This window comes from Nyctereutes procyonoides, unplaced genomic scaffold (genome assembly GCF_905146905.1).
Source record: "Nyctereutes procyonoides isolate TBG_1078 unplaced genomic scaffold, NYPRO_anot_genome, whole genome shotgun sequence".
NCBI lineage: Eukaryota > Metazoa > Chordata > Mammalia > Carnivora > Canidae > Nyctereutes > Nyctereutes procyonoides.
In genome coordinates this window covers 6,835,359-6,853,592 of record NW_026575131.1, presented here as the reverse complement: position 1 = coordinate 6,853,592, position 18,234 = coordinate 6,835,359, and the positions used below count along the sequence as shown (strand labels likewise).

The following is an 18,234-nucleotide window of genomic DNA, read 5'->3' as shown; positions in this document are numbered from 1 at the left end:
CAGTAAGCTATTATTAGTTAAGTTTGGGGGAAATCAGAAGTCATACACATGTTTTCAAGTGCATGGGGGGCGGCAGGCAGGCAGGCACCCCTAACTCTTATGTTGTCTGAGCGTCAAAAGTATATATTGTATACATATTGTATACACTCTTTTTTTTTTTTTAATTTATGATAGTCAGAGAGAGAGAGAGAGGCAGAGACACAGGCAGAGGGAGAAGCAGGCTCCATGCACCGGGAGCCCGATGTGGGATTCGATCCCGGGTCTCCAGGATCGCGCCCTGGGCCAAAGGCAGGCGCCAAACCGCTGCGCCACCCAGGGATCCCTACATATTGTATACAGTATTGTATATTGATATATCTGGACTACAGGGTGCATAGGTAAACAGTAAATAAGACACAGTAAATAAGGGATGGCACTCTGGTAATATTATGTATAAAGGCCAAGAAGGGAACAAGATTAGAAGCAGGGGTCAGTTATGGAGTTATTTTAGGAATAAAGAGGAAAATTGAGGGAGACCTAACTAACTAGAAGAGTTCCTAGAACCTCTTCAACTTCTCATTCTGTCCTTTGTTCCTCAGTGACCATTCTTGGCTAGAGCTTCACTTATGCTCTATCCCAAAAGAATATTGCCAGCCCTGGCCTCTTGTCTGAGCTCTAGACTCATATATCTAATCCTGTAATGTTTAGCTCTTCTTTGAAATTTCAAAGTTCCTTCAAACTCAACATATCCAAAACTAAACTCATGATCTCATCCCAGAACCCAATCCTCTCCCTGCGTTTCTCATCTCAGCAAATGGCCCCCTCCCCTCACCCAGACAAGCTAGAAACCTAGGAGGCACTCTCCATGTCTTCTATGTCCTCTCCCCCATCCTCTGCTCCAGGCTCTCACCATGTCCTGTCAGTTTTCTCCCTAAATATTTCTTAGTTCAACTACTCCTCTCCTTTTCCATGACCACCACCACAATTTAGGTCACCACCATCTCTTGCTTAAACCATCGCAGCATGTTCACATTCTCTATTTCTACATTCTCTCCTTCTTCCCTTCCAATCTGTTCTCAAGCTGCAACCAGTTTGTTTGTTTTGAATGTTTATCAGCCTGTCTTGCTTTTTCATGCCCTCCTACCAACACCAGGAGCTCCATAAAGCCCCTGTCGATGTTGCTCACCAGCACCTCATTCCCAAAAGAGTACATACTCAAAAAGTATTTGAGCCAAGGAATGTAAGAAGTTTACAATTTTGGAAGGAGTCCACACCAAGTGGTAACTAGGAGATTCAATTAGGTAAGGACTAAAAGGTGTCCACTGAACTTTCCATTAGGATATATATCACTTAGTGGCTTCATCCAGAACAACTTTAGAGTTGTAGGAGCAAAATGAGATGAAATGAGATGCCAGTGGATTGAGGAAAGATTGGGCAGAAGGGAAGTAGAAATAAGTTGACCATATTCTCCCAAGAACTTGGATGGCAAAGAAAAAAGTCTAATAGCTGCAATGAGGGTGGGAGCAGGGGCACAGGTAAGATTTAGAGATGAATTTGGTTTTGTTTTACAGGTGGGAAAGACTTGTGTGCATAAGTAGAAGATGAAGATAAAGAACCAGGGGAGGAAGAAGAGGAAATCAGAAAACAGATCATACGTAAGTCCCTGAGGCCAGAAAGGCTGGGACCCTTCTACTGGTAAGCACCAATAGAAGAATTAGCCTTTCACTGAGCCTAAGGGAAAGAGAAGAAGGATGAAGTTGGGGGCACCTAGGGGGTTCAGTCAATTGAGCATCTGCCTTCGGTTCAGGTCATGATCTCTGGGTCCTGAGGATCAAGCCCCGCATTGGGCTGTCTGCTTAGCAGGGAGTCTGCTCCTCCCTCTCCCTTTGTGATCTCTCTCATCCTCACTCTCTCTCTCTTTTTTTTCTTTTTTTTTAAAGATTTTATTTTATTCATTCAGAGAGAGAGAGAGGCAGGCAGAGACACAGGCAGAGGGAGAAGCAGGCACCATACAGAGAGCCTGACATGGGACTCAATCCCGGGTCTCCAGGATCACGCTCTGGGCTGCAGGTGGCGTTAAACCGCTGTGCCACCAGGGCTGCCCATCCTCACTCTCTCAAATAAATAAATAAAATTTTTTTTAAAAAAGGATTTGGATTTGGAAAAGTCTGCAGATGGAAAAAACAAGATGTGGTGGTTCTATTTTCTCCTTAAAGGATACATAAGCTCTCTTCCGGCTCTCTGAGAAGACCCTCTCCCCCTCTGTGTTGAACAAAATACAGAACCAAGCACAGTATGTATGTGTATCACATTTATTACTGGATACCAAGAGCCACGTTTGATGTCTGCTGTTTGTTCTAGAACTCCACTCCACCTCCCCCCTACCAACATCAGTCATCTTTTACTGGTATATGGCCTCTCAGAGAATAAGGGCTCCCATCGTGATCTCCAGAAAGCAGTGGTAATTGTTCCCAATTTTGAATTCAGTAAAAACGGTGCTAGAAAACTTTTTATGGGTTTTATCCTGAGAATGGCTACTGTTTTTCATTTCTTTTGCTCTCTGCTCAATAGAACTTAGAGCCTGATACAGCTGCTATTGCATATTCCTTTAATAAAGCTGCTCAAAGCCCTCTAATGGGTGATTTTAAAGACTGGCAAAGAGGTCAAAGCTTTTCAGCAGGGAAATAAAACAAGAGTTCTCTGTGGGGTCAGCCAATAGTTTATCAATTACTCATCAGAAAAAAAAGCAATCACTTAAGAGGACACACAGAGTAAGAATGAGAGAAAATGGGTACCTGAAAGAGCTGCTGACATTAAAATAAAATTTTAAATTAATCCCTTGCCATGTTAATAGTGCTGCCACATAACGGAAGACATGTTTGTTTTCAAAAGGGGGGGGGGGCGCGGATGTCCAGAAATTTGCACTCATCACTCCCTCAACTGTTATCAGGGAAGAAGCACAGGCTCACTCTGTCCAGCTGGATTTGGGGTAGTGTAAACAACTTTGCTAAATTGCTTGGCAGAATGGATCTGCAACAAATCATTAAATTCTGGAATTCACTCTATTAAAATCGAATCATTAGCCAAGAACAATTAACAGGCAACTATTTTCATGCAAAACAGATATAAAATAATCAGGAGCAATACATATGGATGATTCTTTTTCATTCATAAAGTTAGATGGTGCATAATGCAGACTATTGTTTCAGATCTTTGTTGCCCTCGGACAGCCATCTCTCTACAATGTAGAGTATTGTTTGAATACTGGAACAACTTAAGCTTTTTCTGTGTATCTAAAAGTCCCTGGATTAACATCCAAAGAAATCTGGCACTGTAACAAAGTTGACTTGTAACAAGTCTCAGCCTTTAAGCAAATTGCTTATTAATGCAGAACGAAAGTCGTTGTTCAGATCCTAATTAAGCTATGTATCTCCTCAAGGTCCCCCACTTTGCACTCTCCAAAACCGTGCAGAAATTCTCACACATACAATTTCCCATTACAGCATGGATGGTAGAAGGCTTTTAACAGGTGAGGTAGACTGTGAACAAAACACAGGCTGAAAAAAAAAAGTTCAGACCAAAGGGTCACCAGCTATGTTTAGTAGACAGTGAGCAGCAAGTGAATGAGAAGGATGCTGGGGCGTCCACACATATTCCACAGCCAAGATTTCCCACACTTGAAGATAAGCTGGCTTCATATGGAAAAGACATCTCCACTACAAAAAAAAAAAAACCTCATAAGCAAGACACAAAAGAGGGCACAGAAAATAATTTCAGTATAGGGCTCAAAAAAAGAAAAAGGAAAAACAGACAAAACTAAGTTAATTATTTAGAACTGCACACAGATAGTAAAGGTATAAACAACAGACATGTTACAATTATGATGACCTCTTGGGGAGAGGAGGAATTTGAAAAGGAAAGAACACTTGAAGGAGGTGATTTATTATTTCCTGACCTGGTGGTGATTATAAGGTTGTTCGTTTTTAAACCACACATATGTTTTATGCATGTTTATGTACACATGACATATTTCATAATAAAAAATGTTAAGAGACAGAGGGACGACCCCAGACTTAAATACACTCCAGAAGAACACAGGCATTCTATATACTTTTAAGAGAATGGATACTGGGTGGGAAAAGGACTGGATTGAGTTTTCTGTGATCATTTACTGATATATTTGTTTGTTATGTTTACAGACTTCCTTTTTTAAAAATTTAAAATTTTTTTAAAACTTAAAATTTTATTTATTTATTTTTGTTTATTTATTTATTTATGAGAGGGGGGGGACATAGTAGAGGGGAAGCACAGAGATAGAGGGAGAAGTGGACTCCCCACAGAGCAGGGAGCTTGACATGGGGCTCAATCCCAGGACCCTGGGACCATGACCTCAGCCAAAGGCAGATGGTTAACTGACTAAGCCACCCAGATGCACCTTACAGACTTCTTTGTAAACAAATAAAATAGTAAGAGTTCAGAAAGATCATATAAATTAGCAACAAATTAAAGATAACTTGAAGAATAAATTATCTACTTTATTGAGGGTAAATATGCATTCTTTCAACTAGTAGTAATTCACATTGTTAGGATTTAAACATATTCTGTAATACCCCAATAATGTACCAATCTATACCATTCTTTTAAAAAAGGAGGGGAACGTGCAGAAAAGAAGGCAAGATAACAAAGCAAACTGATGGAAAGGATTCCTTAGAACTTAGCAGAACATGTAACATTCCGGAAAGCAAAAAGAGAACAAATGGAGAAAATAAAATCATTTTCAGGCTGGGGGGTGGGGGTGGGGTGGTTGATAGGAGTTCATTAAGAAATAAAAGAGGGATTGGGCGTCTGGCTGATTCAGTCAGTGGAGCGTGCAACTCTTGATCTCCAGATTTTAGGTTTGAGCCCCACCTTGAGTATAGAGTTTACTTAAAAATAAAATCTTAAAAAAAAAAAAAAAAACATGAGGGAGAGGGACTAGTCTGTAGGACAAACTGATGTTGATCAGCAAGGCTAGAGAATACTTCCAATGAGCTCAATATGCAATACAGAAATACCATTTACATGAACAGTCACTGAATAAATGTTCAGATACGGAGATAAAACAGATATAACCAGAAACAATCCCTGGTAAGACTAGTTTTACATATCTGTATACATGCAGACGTGCTAAGTCTGGATCTAATTTCTTCAGACAAAACCAAGTTTTCTGCAACAATTGAGCAGAACAAGGCTATACTGAGAGGCTATATTGAGAGGTTTTGAATCTTACATGCCAGGGAGATTTTTTTTTTTTTTTTTTTTTTTTTTGTATCTTATGGTGTGTTTAAAAAAATCCTTACAGCAACAAATCCCAACACCCTAGGAATAGAAGGCCATGCAGACAATAGGGAAGGGAAGGAGGAAGGAAGGAAGAGAAATCTGCCTTCCAAAACAAAGCCATGTGTAGGCTCCAAGAGATAAACAGCCAAGTAAAATAATCCTTCCAGAGGACGGGAGAGAAACAAGGGTGGGGAACTGGAAGGAAGGAGGATATAATCACACCTTCCCTTCACAAACTGTAATTAGAAGAAATACAAACTGGCCAGATCTCTTGCAGGAGATCTCTTGGGCTCACCTGGGCATGTTTTACTCATCAGGCTCCTCTGGGCCGCCTCCTCCCCCCTCCCCTCCCTGCCTCTCCTTCCCCATCCCTCTCTTCCCCTCTTCCCTCCCCTTTACCTCTCTTCTGTCCCTCTCCCTCTCCTCACTCTGGACCCTCTCCTGCAAACAAAATGCTGAAGTAAAATGAATTTCCACAGCAAAACAGTTGCAGATGTTCTACTTCAGAATACATCCCTGGATCAAGAGCTGGTCACTTGATATATGCAGGGCTGGGGAACATAGGCGGGCTCAAATGGCTCTGCTCTGTGGCCTTTTCACCTTAATAGTACCCAGTGCTCTAAGTTTCCTGATGCCTCTGAACTCATTAGACAAAGAATGCTAAACTGCTGCTAGTTAGACTGGCAGAAAACAAAAGAAATCCGTCACCCAACCTTGCTCCCATCTCTGGCACAGTCTCACACAACAACTCGTGTGCATTTTCCTTTCAATTCCAGAAAATTAATTTAAGTGTAGCCTGTGATGAAATAAGTGATAATTATGTTCTAAAACAATGAAGAGCTCAAAATGTGAGGAACTTAGAACACTCCTCTCTTAAGCTTTCAGATGATCACAATATGCAATTTATTCTTACTTTCTCCCAATATAAATCGCACTATTAAATTAAAAGGGGAGAATTCTTCTACCAAATTACACACTAATGGCTCTTAACCCATAATTAAAGTATCACTAACAGCAGCTTAAAGCCATAGCCAACCATGAGCACATTTATTAGGACCTATGTTTTCAGCACCACGTAATTATGTAAATATAACCATCAGCCATCTTGAGAAAAATCAATGGTCTAACCAGTTCTCTACTCCCTTGGGAAAACACTCTTTGTGAACTGGCATTACCCAGGGCCTCCTCCTCTGCACAATCAGAAAAAAAGTAAAGAAAATCTCTAAGTGCCAGAGCAGCAGGGAGAACGAATTCCAACAAGGCTGGTCACCTACAGTTCTCATTACTCTCTTTCCTGACATCACAACAGCCTGGGAACCTAGGCCAGCAACTGGCTTCAAAGCAATGAGGACTCCAGGACAGGCTCACCATGAACTTGTAATCTAAGATGTCATCCTCATGCTGGGAGCTGGGAGGGTCTGCACTACAGAGCATGGTCCCTATCATCAAGGAGCTAATAATTAAGGAGACAAGACATAAAATGATTGTGGAGAGGCAGTAATGCTACAGAAAAAGCAGAGACTAATCAAAACCACTGAGCCCTCACAACAACTCATTTCTGCTACAAACTTTCTGAATAAACTTGAACAATTTAACTCTCTGGGCCTCAGTTTCCCTGGCAAAAAAAAAAAAAAAAAGTCAAATGTCTAAGATATACCTAAAGCCCTGTACAGCTCTGCAATAATTAGATAAGGAATATAAGATATATATAACAAAGTACTAAATTATACAATAGTGACTACGCTGCCACTGGAGAGATTTCATGGATTTTTTTTTTTTTTTTTGAGTCAGCTACTTCCTGGGAGCCAAATCAGGCACGGTGTCAGGACGCCAGGATACAGTGGTGACCAAGAAAAAATGCCCTGCCTTCATGAGGCTTCCAATCTACTAGTGGAATATTCTCAGGAATTCACTAGGGAAAATTGAAGGCTGAGGTTAGCCTATGACCCTTTCATGGAGATACAGGCAAAATTGGGGTTCAAGTGGGTATAACTTGAACATTCAGTAGGATCATGAGTGATTAGCTGGTAAACTGTTGAGTGTGGTAATAAACCATAAGGTTTTTGAACAGACTCATTAACACAAGCAGAGTTCTACTAATTTGTTCATTACCAATGAAGGTAATTGGTTTCCAGAAATTAGCCAGATTCTTTCTGCCCTTTGCCAATCTTCTCCTTCTCCTATCCAATGGGTCTCACCCCAAACCTATCTGAAGTTAATTTTTTCCTTTATTTGCTTTTTCAATTATGCTTCCAGGCTACTATGGTGAAAGTCAGGTGCCAGAGAGCAGTCACCAAGCAGTGTCCATATTTGAGCCATTTAGAGACATCTAACTGTAGGACTTTAGGAAGGCCCTGCATGCTACAAAATAATTGGCTAAAAATGATCTATTTGTGTATATGTTGCCACAGAAACTGAAGAAATGACAGTGCAGACACATGGTTTATTTTGCAGAGTACAGCAGTGTACAATACAACTAAGGAATTTGGTATAACCTAGAGAATAAGAATAACCATCCGCATCTTAATTTTTAAAACTAAAACCTCAGAAAATTAAATTGCCCCTTATTCTTAAGAGATGCAAAACCTGCCTGTGCCGTAAATGAAATCAAATGCTGCCTACCAACTGTACATTCCATTTTCCAAATAACTTCCCTGGAATGCTGGTGAGCTGCTATGTTTAATATGAATATTTCCAAAGTACTGGATTTAAAGAAATAGCAATGGTTCCAACTTTTCTTACAAAAAAGAAAAAAAAAAAAGTTCCCATCTGAGATTTATGCCCATCCTCAAAACACCCTTTTGAGTTCAGAGCAGATGTGTGCAGTGTTTATACTAAGAAAACCACCAGTACATAAACAACCCACTAAAAACACCACTCAAGTTTTGCTGTGCTTTTCTTCATTTCCTGTGTATTTATTTTGGTGTTAATATAACGTTAACTTTTGTAGTAAGGAAAATAGCAGCAGATGTTTAAACCAAACAAACTATAGCAAATCATCCTACATATCTACTCAACTTTCAAAATCAAAGTTTCTTCCTCCCCCCAAAAGAGGGAAGCTTCAAGTAGACTACTCTCAAGTATATTACAGACTACAGAACAACAAATCAACCTGGTGGAGCTTTCCATAAGCCTTTCCTCACCACCCCCAACTAAAGACGTAGAAAAGTAATGTGGTATCAATTTCCTAGCAATCCCTCTATCCCTCTCTTAAGGGGATCGTTATGTTTTATTTTGTTTTGGTTTGGTTTGAGAATATCATATTACACAATGACAAAGAGAAGCCAACAGATATTGCCTTAAGACTTTGTGATTTCTTGATCACTGAAAAAAAGACGTTTTTAAAAACTGCGGTATATTAATTTCACAAGAAATGAGCCCAGTCACTCACTACTTCCACCATCCTGAAGAAGTCTGCCTTTTTTTAAATGAGTGGTTTCAGAAGTAACACGATAGTTAAAAACAGCAGATTCAAAGAAAGCAATCACCAAAATTCTCATTAGTGGAACAAGCAGGAGTTTAAATACGTATAACTTTTTAGAAAAAAATTTTTAAGTATGAGATCCTTAACCTGAGTGAAATAAAAAACAGTATGAATGAGATTTTATGTTCCTTGAAGGGGAAAGGGTAAGTTTTCAACTGACTAGGTAACAGGCCTGAAAATTTTACATGAAAAATACAAGTTTAGTTTCTTTTTCAAAAGAAACGTTCAGTTCACTATTAAGGGAAAACATGGAAACTCCTACTGAATCAGAAAGGAGATGTCTCCTCCTCGATTTGTATTTGGTTACAACAAAAAGCGCCCCTCCTGCCAAGCTGAATTCTCCCGGAGATGCCTCTCCGGCCACTCAAACCCAGGCCATTTCCACTTTTTCAAATTGCACGTAGATAATGTTCCAACAGATCAAGAAATCGCTTTTTCTCTTCTTCCTACCAACAGAGGCAGCTTGAAATGCTACAAGGCAGTGGGGAAACACCTCATGGTTTAGCAGGAGGTGATAAACAAGAATTCTGAGTAGGTTTCTTTCTTTCTTTCTTTCTTTCTTTCTTTCTTTCTTTCTTTCTTTCTTTCTTTCTTTCTTTCTTTCTTTCTTTTCTTTCAATTTAGCTTTCTGGTTAGTGTGTTGTGCAATCACTTCCACAAGGGACCGGAGTGTGGAGGGAACATCCTTCAATGTCAGAACTCTCTAGAGCAGTACAGGAAATGGGAAATCAGACAAAGAGCCAGTCTGTGCTTTGTGACATGGGTGCCCTTCCAGTCCCCCAAACTGAATAGAAAAATTCTTCATTGTTTGGGACAATAGCTCCTGAAAACAAAAACTCACTGTAACTTTCTGTTCCCCTCTACATGAAAATCCAAAGCACTGACTGGAATACAACATGAATACTGTAGATAGTGTATGTTTAAAATAAGTATCAGAGCGGGGTGGGGGTGGGGGGTGGGGGGGGTGGGGGTGACCAACTCCTTTAACTTTTCCTGATCCTAGAAGTTCTTCCTCTAAAGAGAGCACCAGCAGAAAACAAAAATAATCATATTATCAAGAGTTAAAAATTTTGAAGAGTTAATATGTTGCAAGCAAAAGGGAAACTTTTAACAGTTTATATTTCACTGCCTTCCCTCCCCCACTGTAACCCTGAAAGCTAAGATAGAAACAGCAAACTTTGTATTGAAAATAGTGCATAATAAATACTCGCCTTTCAAAGCACCCTAAAATCCCAAGAAAGAGAACAAAATACACAGAAGGCATTCAGAACCCTAAAGGAGGAGTGGCCTTAACAAAAGCAATAGGAGAGCAATTTCTAGAACAGAACCTCTACCTTCGTAGCACAGAATGCCGATATTGTTGTTCATCTTGTCCAAGTACTGGTAGTTCAACAGGTCCATCTTCATAAATAGCATTTATTGGGCTAGCACAGAAAACCAGCTCTTTGCTTTCCGCCCCCAAAGAGTAGGTTTCAAAAATCAATTATTACTGAGTAGCTCCTGGCTCTTCTCAAACTTCACAAAGACAGCGAGGCCCAGCCTCAGACGATCAAAACAAAGTATGAAAAGTAAAAAAAAAAAAAAAAAAAAAAGAAGAAGAAGAAGAAAAAAGAAAAGAGAAAACAAAAACACGCCACCAAAAAAATCAAAGTCACACAGAAACCCTTTGAGGGCTTATTTGTAGACAGTACAGGTTTTGTATCCTCGATCGAGCACTTAAAAACCGTTTCAGAAGTCTTTGCAGGTCTTCCTCCGAAGTAAAGAAGGGGTGAAGACGAAGACCACGAAGCACATTTCCTCGGACAAAGCCACGCTCGCCCTCCTCACAGCCCGCTGCAAGGGAACTGCGCTGACATGCTGGCTATGCTTGGTATGACTCGAATGCGAGCGAGCTTCCTCTCCCCGCCGCGGGCCACGGAGCATGCTCACTGAGCCCCGCAGCTCCTCAAATGTCAGGGATATTTTCTGCACAAGATCAGTCTCCAAATGTATTAAGTGCTTGAAAGAAAGAGAAAGAGGAGGTGGAGAGTCTGAACAGAGGGGCCGCGGCAGAGCTGCTCTGGACAGGAAGCAGCCCTGCCACTGCAAGAACCCTAGGAGGGGAGAGAAAACCCAGGAAGTTTCTGTTTCGGGAGCTGAGTAAAAAAGTGTAAAAAAAAAAAAAAAAAAAAAAAAAAAAAATCCATCATGGAAGCAAACTTCCACAGAATTTAACCTTGGCTGTGTCTTCACCGTGGGGATTCGGGAACCCACGCTGCTGCGTTTGCCGTGGTACATATACCATGCGTTATTTGGAAGGTTTTTTTGTTTCTTTTAAAAATTGGTTTATGATGTCCTTTTACACTTCTCCACTTCAGGCTGTATGTCTCAAATTTTGATCTGAATGTTACGTAGAACTTCTCTCCTGCTCCTCATGACATGAACGGGGCGGAGATGGTATCACTTTTTTACAGCAGAGAAAACTGAGGCTCAGAGGGATTAAATGACTGACCCAGGACCCCAAAATAGTTGGTAAAACTACTTTTAGGGTATTTTTTCCCCTAATAATTTTCCTTAAAGAAAAAAAGGAGGGAAAGAGAGAAAAAAAGAGAAAACAGAGAAAGTGGTTTAAGCAAGGAAGACCAAAAGCCTATTTGAAATGACGGGGCATGAGGAGAATAAAGGCATTTTCATTCGGCACATATGAAAGCTGTTTCATCTATTTATTAGGGGCCAGTAGCATGTTGCTATGCTGTTCCTATACTGTTCCTTTAAAACCCTTAAACTGGGGATCCCTGGGTGGCTCAGCGGTTTAGCGCCTGCCTTTGGCCCCGGGCGTGATCCTGGAGTCCCGGGATCGAGTCCCACATCAGGCTCCTGGCGTGGAGCCTGCTTCTCCCTCCTCCTGTGTCTCTGCCTCTCTCTCTCTCTCTCTCTCTCTCTCTCTCTCTTTCTCTCATAAATAAATAAATAAATAAATAAATAAATAAATAAATAAATAAATAAATAAATAAATCTTTAAAAAATAAAAATAAATAAAAAATAAAACCCTTAAACTTCTTATCTCCAGTATCTTGTACAAGTAGGTACCCAAAAGCTGTTTACTGATGAGTACATCACTGAATGTCCAGAGCCTTTAAGCGCACAAAGAGCACACTAGCAAACAGAGGGAGGAAACTGTTTTATCTTTGCAGGCTGTAGCTAGCTTTTGGCACCATAAATTGACTAATAATTCACCACGGGAAGGGTCTGTATATTGATATGAATATATGCTATTTGGAGATTAAGAAAATATCAAGGAGTGTCATACTGTAGATCAAGACCTGAAATTTTAATATTCTACAGAGCTGAATAAATAATTTCAGGGGATTTTTAAAATCCATCAGTAGTTGCATTTTGGATGACAGATGTTCACAGCAAATTGTTCTAATCAGATCTTATTAGAAGATTAACAAAACACCCAATACTACTGCCATCACTGGATAGCAGCGGGTGAAGTAGGCAACAGAAAAATCAAGATTTCACAAGCTTTCATTCATAAGGGTATTTATTAACATTGGGTTACATATTCTAGATAGTGAATAAGCTGTACAGAAATATATATATATATATATATATATATATATATATACCATCAATTATAATTAAAATAATGGTATTTGGCAGGGAAGGTCAGAAGAAAGCTCTAATAGCATCTACAATACACTAGATTATTGCATTTCAAACAATCTTAATATCTTTAAGCACCACATTCAAATTCAAATGGTAGTTTTGGAGTATAATTACTCTGCTGTTCTTTGACATAAGATCTCAAACAGAAAACATGATGACTCATTAACATGTCCCTATGGGAGAAAGTTGGCTGCACATAAAAATCAATGCAGACGTTTAAAAAAATCCTGATGCTGAGGTAGCTCAAACTAACCTGAGGAGGTGAGACCCAGGATCAGTATCATTTTTAAGAGTCCCAGGTGATTTTAATAAGCAATCAAGGTTGAAAACCATTGCTTTTATCCAAGAGGGAAAAAAAAAATTACCTCCCTTAAGATACTTCATTTTATATACTTATTTTGAGGAAGAAAGAGTTCTCTTTTTAAAAATATAGTGATTTAGGGGCGCCTGGGTGGCTCAGTGATTGAGCATCTACCTTTGGCTCAGGTCGTGATCCCGGGGTTCTGGGATGGAGTCTCACATCGGGTTCCCTGTGAGGAGCCTGCTTCTCCCTCCATCTATGTCTCTGACTCTCTCTGTGTCTCTCATTAATAAATAAATAAAACCTTTAAATAAAGTGACTTAACCATATTCAAACAATATAGTTATAAAAATATGAGTACTTCGTAATTTTCCCTAAATGATGCTATGTCACTTGGAATGTGGTTCTCAGGGGCACCTGGGTGGCTCAGTCAAGCATTTGCCTTTGGCTCAGGTCATGATCCCAGGGTCCCAGGACTGAGTCCTGCATTGGGATCCCTGCTCAGTGGGGAGCCTGCTCCTCCCTCTCCCACTCCTCCTGCTTGTGCTCTTTCTCTGTCAAATAAATAAAATCTTAAAAAAAAAAGAATGTGGTTCTTAGTTTCTGAGTGGCAATCATCTGTGTGGACAGTCCTATAGCTCTTGTCTGTCTACCTCCTTGTTCCCTGCTCCTCACTATCATTTTTCCAGATATATGCTTTGATCCTAACCAAGTCTAGACTTTTTTTTTTTAAGATTTATTTTATTTATTCATAGAGACAGAGACAGAGAGAGAGAGAGAGAGAGAGAGAGAGAGAGAGGCAGATAGAGAAGCAGGCTCCATGCAGGGAGCCTGACATGGGACTCAATCCTGGGACTCGATTCTGAGACTCCGGGATCACGCCCTGGACTGAAGGTGGTGATAAACTGCTGAGCCACCCGGGCTGCCCCCAAGTTTAGACTTTAAGAGCAAGGACTACAGAGGCACCTGGTGGCTCAGCAGTTGAGCATCTGCCTTCGGCTCAGGTCCTGATCCTGGGGTCCCGGGATGGAGTCCCATATCGGGGTCCCCAGGAGGAGCCTGCTTCTCCCTCTGCCTATGTCTCTGCCTCTCTGTGTCTCTCATGAAAAAATAAATAAAATCTTTAAAAAAAAAAAAGAAAGAAAGAAAGAGCAAGGACTATACCTTCTTCATTTCTTCAAGGTCAGTCTGGCCTAAGCCTGACGCATTAGGTAGGCCATCAGTGAATATTTGGTGAATTAAAATCAGTAAGATGATTAAAACATCTCACAGCAATATTCTCTATCCAGCCTCCTGCCCCAGCACAAACTGGAATACCTAGCGTTTTCCAGATTGGTTTCTGTAGACATCTTTTGGGAACCACAAGTCCTCACATTTGAGGAACATTCATCTGGATTCTGAACGCACCTCAAGTTATAGTTGGCATACTCAGTTTACAAATCTGAATCCTGGAAAATGTCAATGCTTCTCAAGTTCATTCACAGGCTAATGATATATTCATAATTGAAGTACCAACATGATTGTTTTTAAGAAATGGGAAAGACTATTCTATATTTTATCCACAAAAAAAAAAAATCAAGTAGGAAATTTACTTTTTTAAAAAACAATGAAGAAATTTGAGCTATCAGATATTTAAAACATAAAGCAAAGAACATTTTGGAGGTAGAAGTGGGTACAGAATAAGTAGCATGATACAAATAATGCAATAAAATTTTTACTGAAAAACTTTAAAAACTGTAATATGTTCAGACTAATCTGGAACAGGGAAACATTTTCTAAGGCTGAAAATACAAAACAAAACAAAAAAACCCCTTAAAGAAAGAAAATACAGAGGAAAACACTGAAGACTTTGACTATACAAGTTTTAGGTGTTTGTACATATAAAAACCATAAAACCAAGTAAAAAAAACAAACAGAAGAATATATTTGTAACATACATTATGGTCAATGAAGGATAAATGTTTCTGATCTATAAAGAACATTTAAAAGTAGAAAGAAGGGGATCCCTGGGTGGCGCAGCGGTTTGCGCCTGCCTTTGGCCCAGGGCGCGATCCTGGAGACCCGGGATCGAGTCCCACGTCAGGCTCCCGGTGTATGGAGCCTGCTTCTCCCTCTGCCTGTGTCTCTGCCTCTCTCTCTCTCTCTCACTGTGTGCCTATCATAAAAAAAAAAAAAAAAAAAAAAAAAAGGTAGAAAGAAATAAAAGAATCTAAATATTTTTTAAAGAATGGAAGAAGTGAATGGTCAATATATTTTTGAAAAACTATTCAACTTTATTAATAAAGAAATTCAAATTTTTAGGGCGCCTGAGTGGCTCAGTAGGTTAAGCATCCGATTTCAGCTCAAGTCATGATCCTGGGGTACTGGGACGGAGTCCCAAGTTAGACTCCATGCTCAGCAGGAAGCCTGCTTCTCCCTCTCTGTTCACCCCTCCCCCTGCTCTCTCTCTCTCTCTCTCAAGTAAATAATCCTTAAGAAAAATACAAATTTTAAAAAAGTAAGTGATTTTGCATCTGCCAAATTAACTACAACAAAGACTTTTCAATCTTATTAAATGCGCTGGTAAGGTGAGATCCTAGTACAATTTGTGTTCACTGCTAGTGACATGTTAACAGATAATGCCTTTCCTCTTTTTTGTTTTTAAGAATTTTTTCCATTTATTTGAGAGAGAGAGAGAGAGAGAGAGATCAACGAAGGAAAAAGAGAAGCAGACTCACTCCTGAGCAGACAGCCTGATGCAGAGCTCGCTCCCAAGACCCTGGGATCGTGACCCGCCTCAGCTGAAATCAAGAGTTGGATGCTCGGGGATCCCTGGGTGGTGCAGCGGTTTGGCGCCTGCCTTTGGCCCGGGGCGCGGCCCTGGAGACCCGGGATCGAATCCCACGTCGGGCTCCCGGTGCATGGAGCCTGCTTCGCCCTCTGCCCCTTTCTCTCTGTGTGTGACTATCATAAATAAACAAAAATTTAAAAAAAAAAAGAGTTGGATGCTCAAGGATTGAGCCACCCCCCATATAATGCCTTTCCACAAAGCAGTATGGCATTTATATCAAGTTATTTGTAGTGTCAAAAATGTTCATATTCCTTTCCTCACACTAGACTCTACTTCTAGACCTCTGTCTTAAGGAAATACTAAGATTTCATCAAAGAGTTACATGAGGATGCTTACCAACCTTTTACTTATAATGCTGAAAACTTGAATACTTAAAAGTCCAAAGAGACTGCATTAAAACTACAGTATATTGGAGCACCTGGGTGGCTCAGTCAGGTAAGTGTATGACTCTTGATTTCAGCTCAGGTCATGATCTCAGGGTCGTGAGATCGAGCCCTGCGCTGGGCTCCACACTGAGTGCAGAGCCTGATTCTCCCTCTCTCTCTCTTTCTGTCTCTCCCTCTGCCCCTCTACTCAGCTCTCTATCTGTTGCTCTCTAAAAAACAATAACAAAAAAATGCAATATATTAATAACAAAATATTATAGTTATTATAATTCCTTCAAAAATATGACATGAGGAAAGGCTATACTATGTTCTGTATGATAATAGTACTACAAATGTTAAATGAATATAATCAAAATAGAATATAACAGGGGCACCCTCGATGGCTTAGTGGTTTAGCACCACCTTCAGCCCAGGGCACGAACCTGGAGACCCAGGATCGAGTCCCACTTTGGGCTTCCTGCATGGAGCTGGCTTCTCCCTCTGCCTGTGTCTCTGCCTCTCCCTCTCCCTGTGTCTCTCATGAATAAATAAAATATTTAAATAAAAATTAAAAAAATAAAAATTAAAAAAATAACAGTAATATATAGTGTACATAGTGTACTACACCAATTTTGCTTCTATACTGAGTATGTACACATATATAGGAAAAAAGTTTGCACATGTATTAAAAACACTATAAAGAATACCAAAATAGGGCAGCCCAGGTGGCTCAGCACTTTAGCACCTGCCTTCGGCCCAGGGTGTGATCCTGGAGACCCGAGATCGAGTCCCATGTCAGGTTCCCTGCATGGAGCCTGCTTCTCCCTCTGCCTGTGTCTCTGCCTCTCTCTCTGTGTGTGTGTCTCATGAATAAATAAATAATAATAATAATACCAAAGTAACAGTGCCTACATATTTGAGTAGTGGGCATTTTTGACATTTTTCTGTATTTCTAATTAACCTACAAAGAGTATATGCCATACATAATCAAGGTGAGGGTGAAGGAGATTCCTCACTTATTAACAAGCAGGCACATGAGAAAATATCCCCTGGTAAGGCATGAACAGGGGACCATATGTATCTTATTTTTAAATACCATAATATATCTTTCTGATTTAGATTTAACAACTAAAGATTCCAAACATTTATTTAGACCTTTGTAAGACTCAAAGATATTTATGATGTTTTTTTCAAATGTGTCCTAAAGGGACTATAAAGAGAATCTCCCTGTACTTTAAACTTTCAGAGCAGGTGGATATGTATGCACATGCTGTCCTCTATTGTTTACTAATTATTTCACTTATCAGTATCAATTCCCCAAGACCTCTCTTTTTTCTGGAGAAAAAGAAAACAGAGTTTCAGTTCTTGGTATAAACCTCCCCACTGCACACAGTAAGTGCTCCATACATGTTCACTATGACAGCATCTCGGCATCTCTGTGGAATAATGATGGCCAAACGATGATAGGACCCCAGGCTGATTACTAGATTCAACTATTCAGTTTGCTAGACAATTGACTACCAATTTAGAACAGAACATCGGAACCGTGACCTGCTTGATAAAAGCTAGAAGATCAAATTCACTCTCCAGACACTTTTTTAAAAACAAAAAGCTCTCATTAGAGCATGTGCAGAGAAGGGAATTTTTTAAGTTAAAAATTTAAGTTAAATGGAATGTTACTTAAGATACACAGTAATGTTAGTTTCAGGTGTACAATACAGTGATTCAACGCTTCCATACAACACCTGGTGCTCATCACAAGTGTCCCCCTTAACCTCCATCACCTATTTAATCCATCCCCCCACTCACCTGCCCTCTAATAACCATCAGTTTGTTCTCTGTAGTTGAGACTGTTTCTTGCTTTGCTCCTTCGCTTGTTTTGTTTCTTAAATTCTACACGAGTGAAATCATACAGTATTTGTCTTTCTCTGACTGATTTTGCTTAGCATTATACTTACTCTCTAGCTCCATCCATGTTGTTGCAAATGGCAAGATTTCATCATTTTTATGGTAGAATACTATTCCACTGTATGTATGTATGTATGTATACACACCATATCTTCTTTATTCATCAGTTGATGGACACTTGGGCTACTTCCACAGTTTGGTTATTGTAAATAATGTTGTTATAAACATTGAGGTATGTATATGAAGAAGAGACTTTTTTCTTTTCTTCTTTCCTTCCTTTCTTCCCCCCTCCCTGTCTTTCTTTCTTTTTTGGCGGGGAGGGTGCAGAGGGACAGAGAGAGGGAGAGAGAGAGAATCCCAAGCAGGCCCCAACACTGGGCTCAATCTCACAACCCTG

General features: G+C 40.0%; 1 protein-coding gene across 5 annotated transcripts in view; it reads right to left on the bottom strand.

The window, feature by feature from the left end:
- Positions 1–18,234, bottom strand: part of VGLL4 (vestigial like family member 4) — a 166,140-nt gene that overhangs the window by 74,354 nt on the left and 73,552 nt on the right. The window contains exon 1 of one of the 5 annotated variants that reach the window (XM_055343144.1): positions 10,117–10,796. The exons of the other annotated variants lie outside the window; for them this stretch is intronic. Coding sequence (XP_055199119.1) covers positions 10,117–10,198 — 82 coding nt within the window. The 5' untranslated portion in view covers positions 10,199–10,796. Of the gene's footprint in view, positions 1–10,116; positions 10,797–18,234 lie in introns of those variants that run through there. 5 annotated transcript variants of the gene reach the window in all.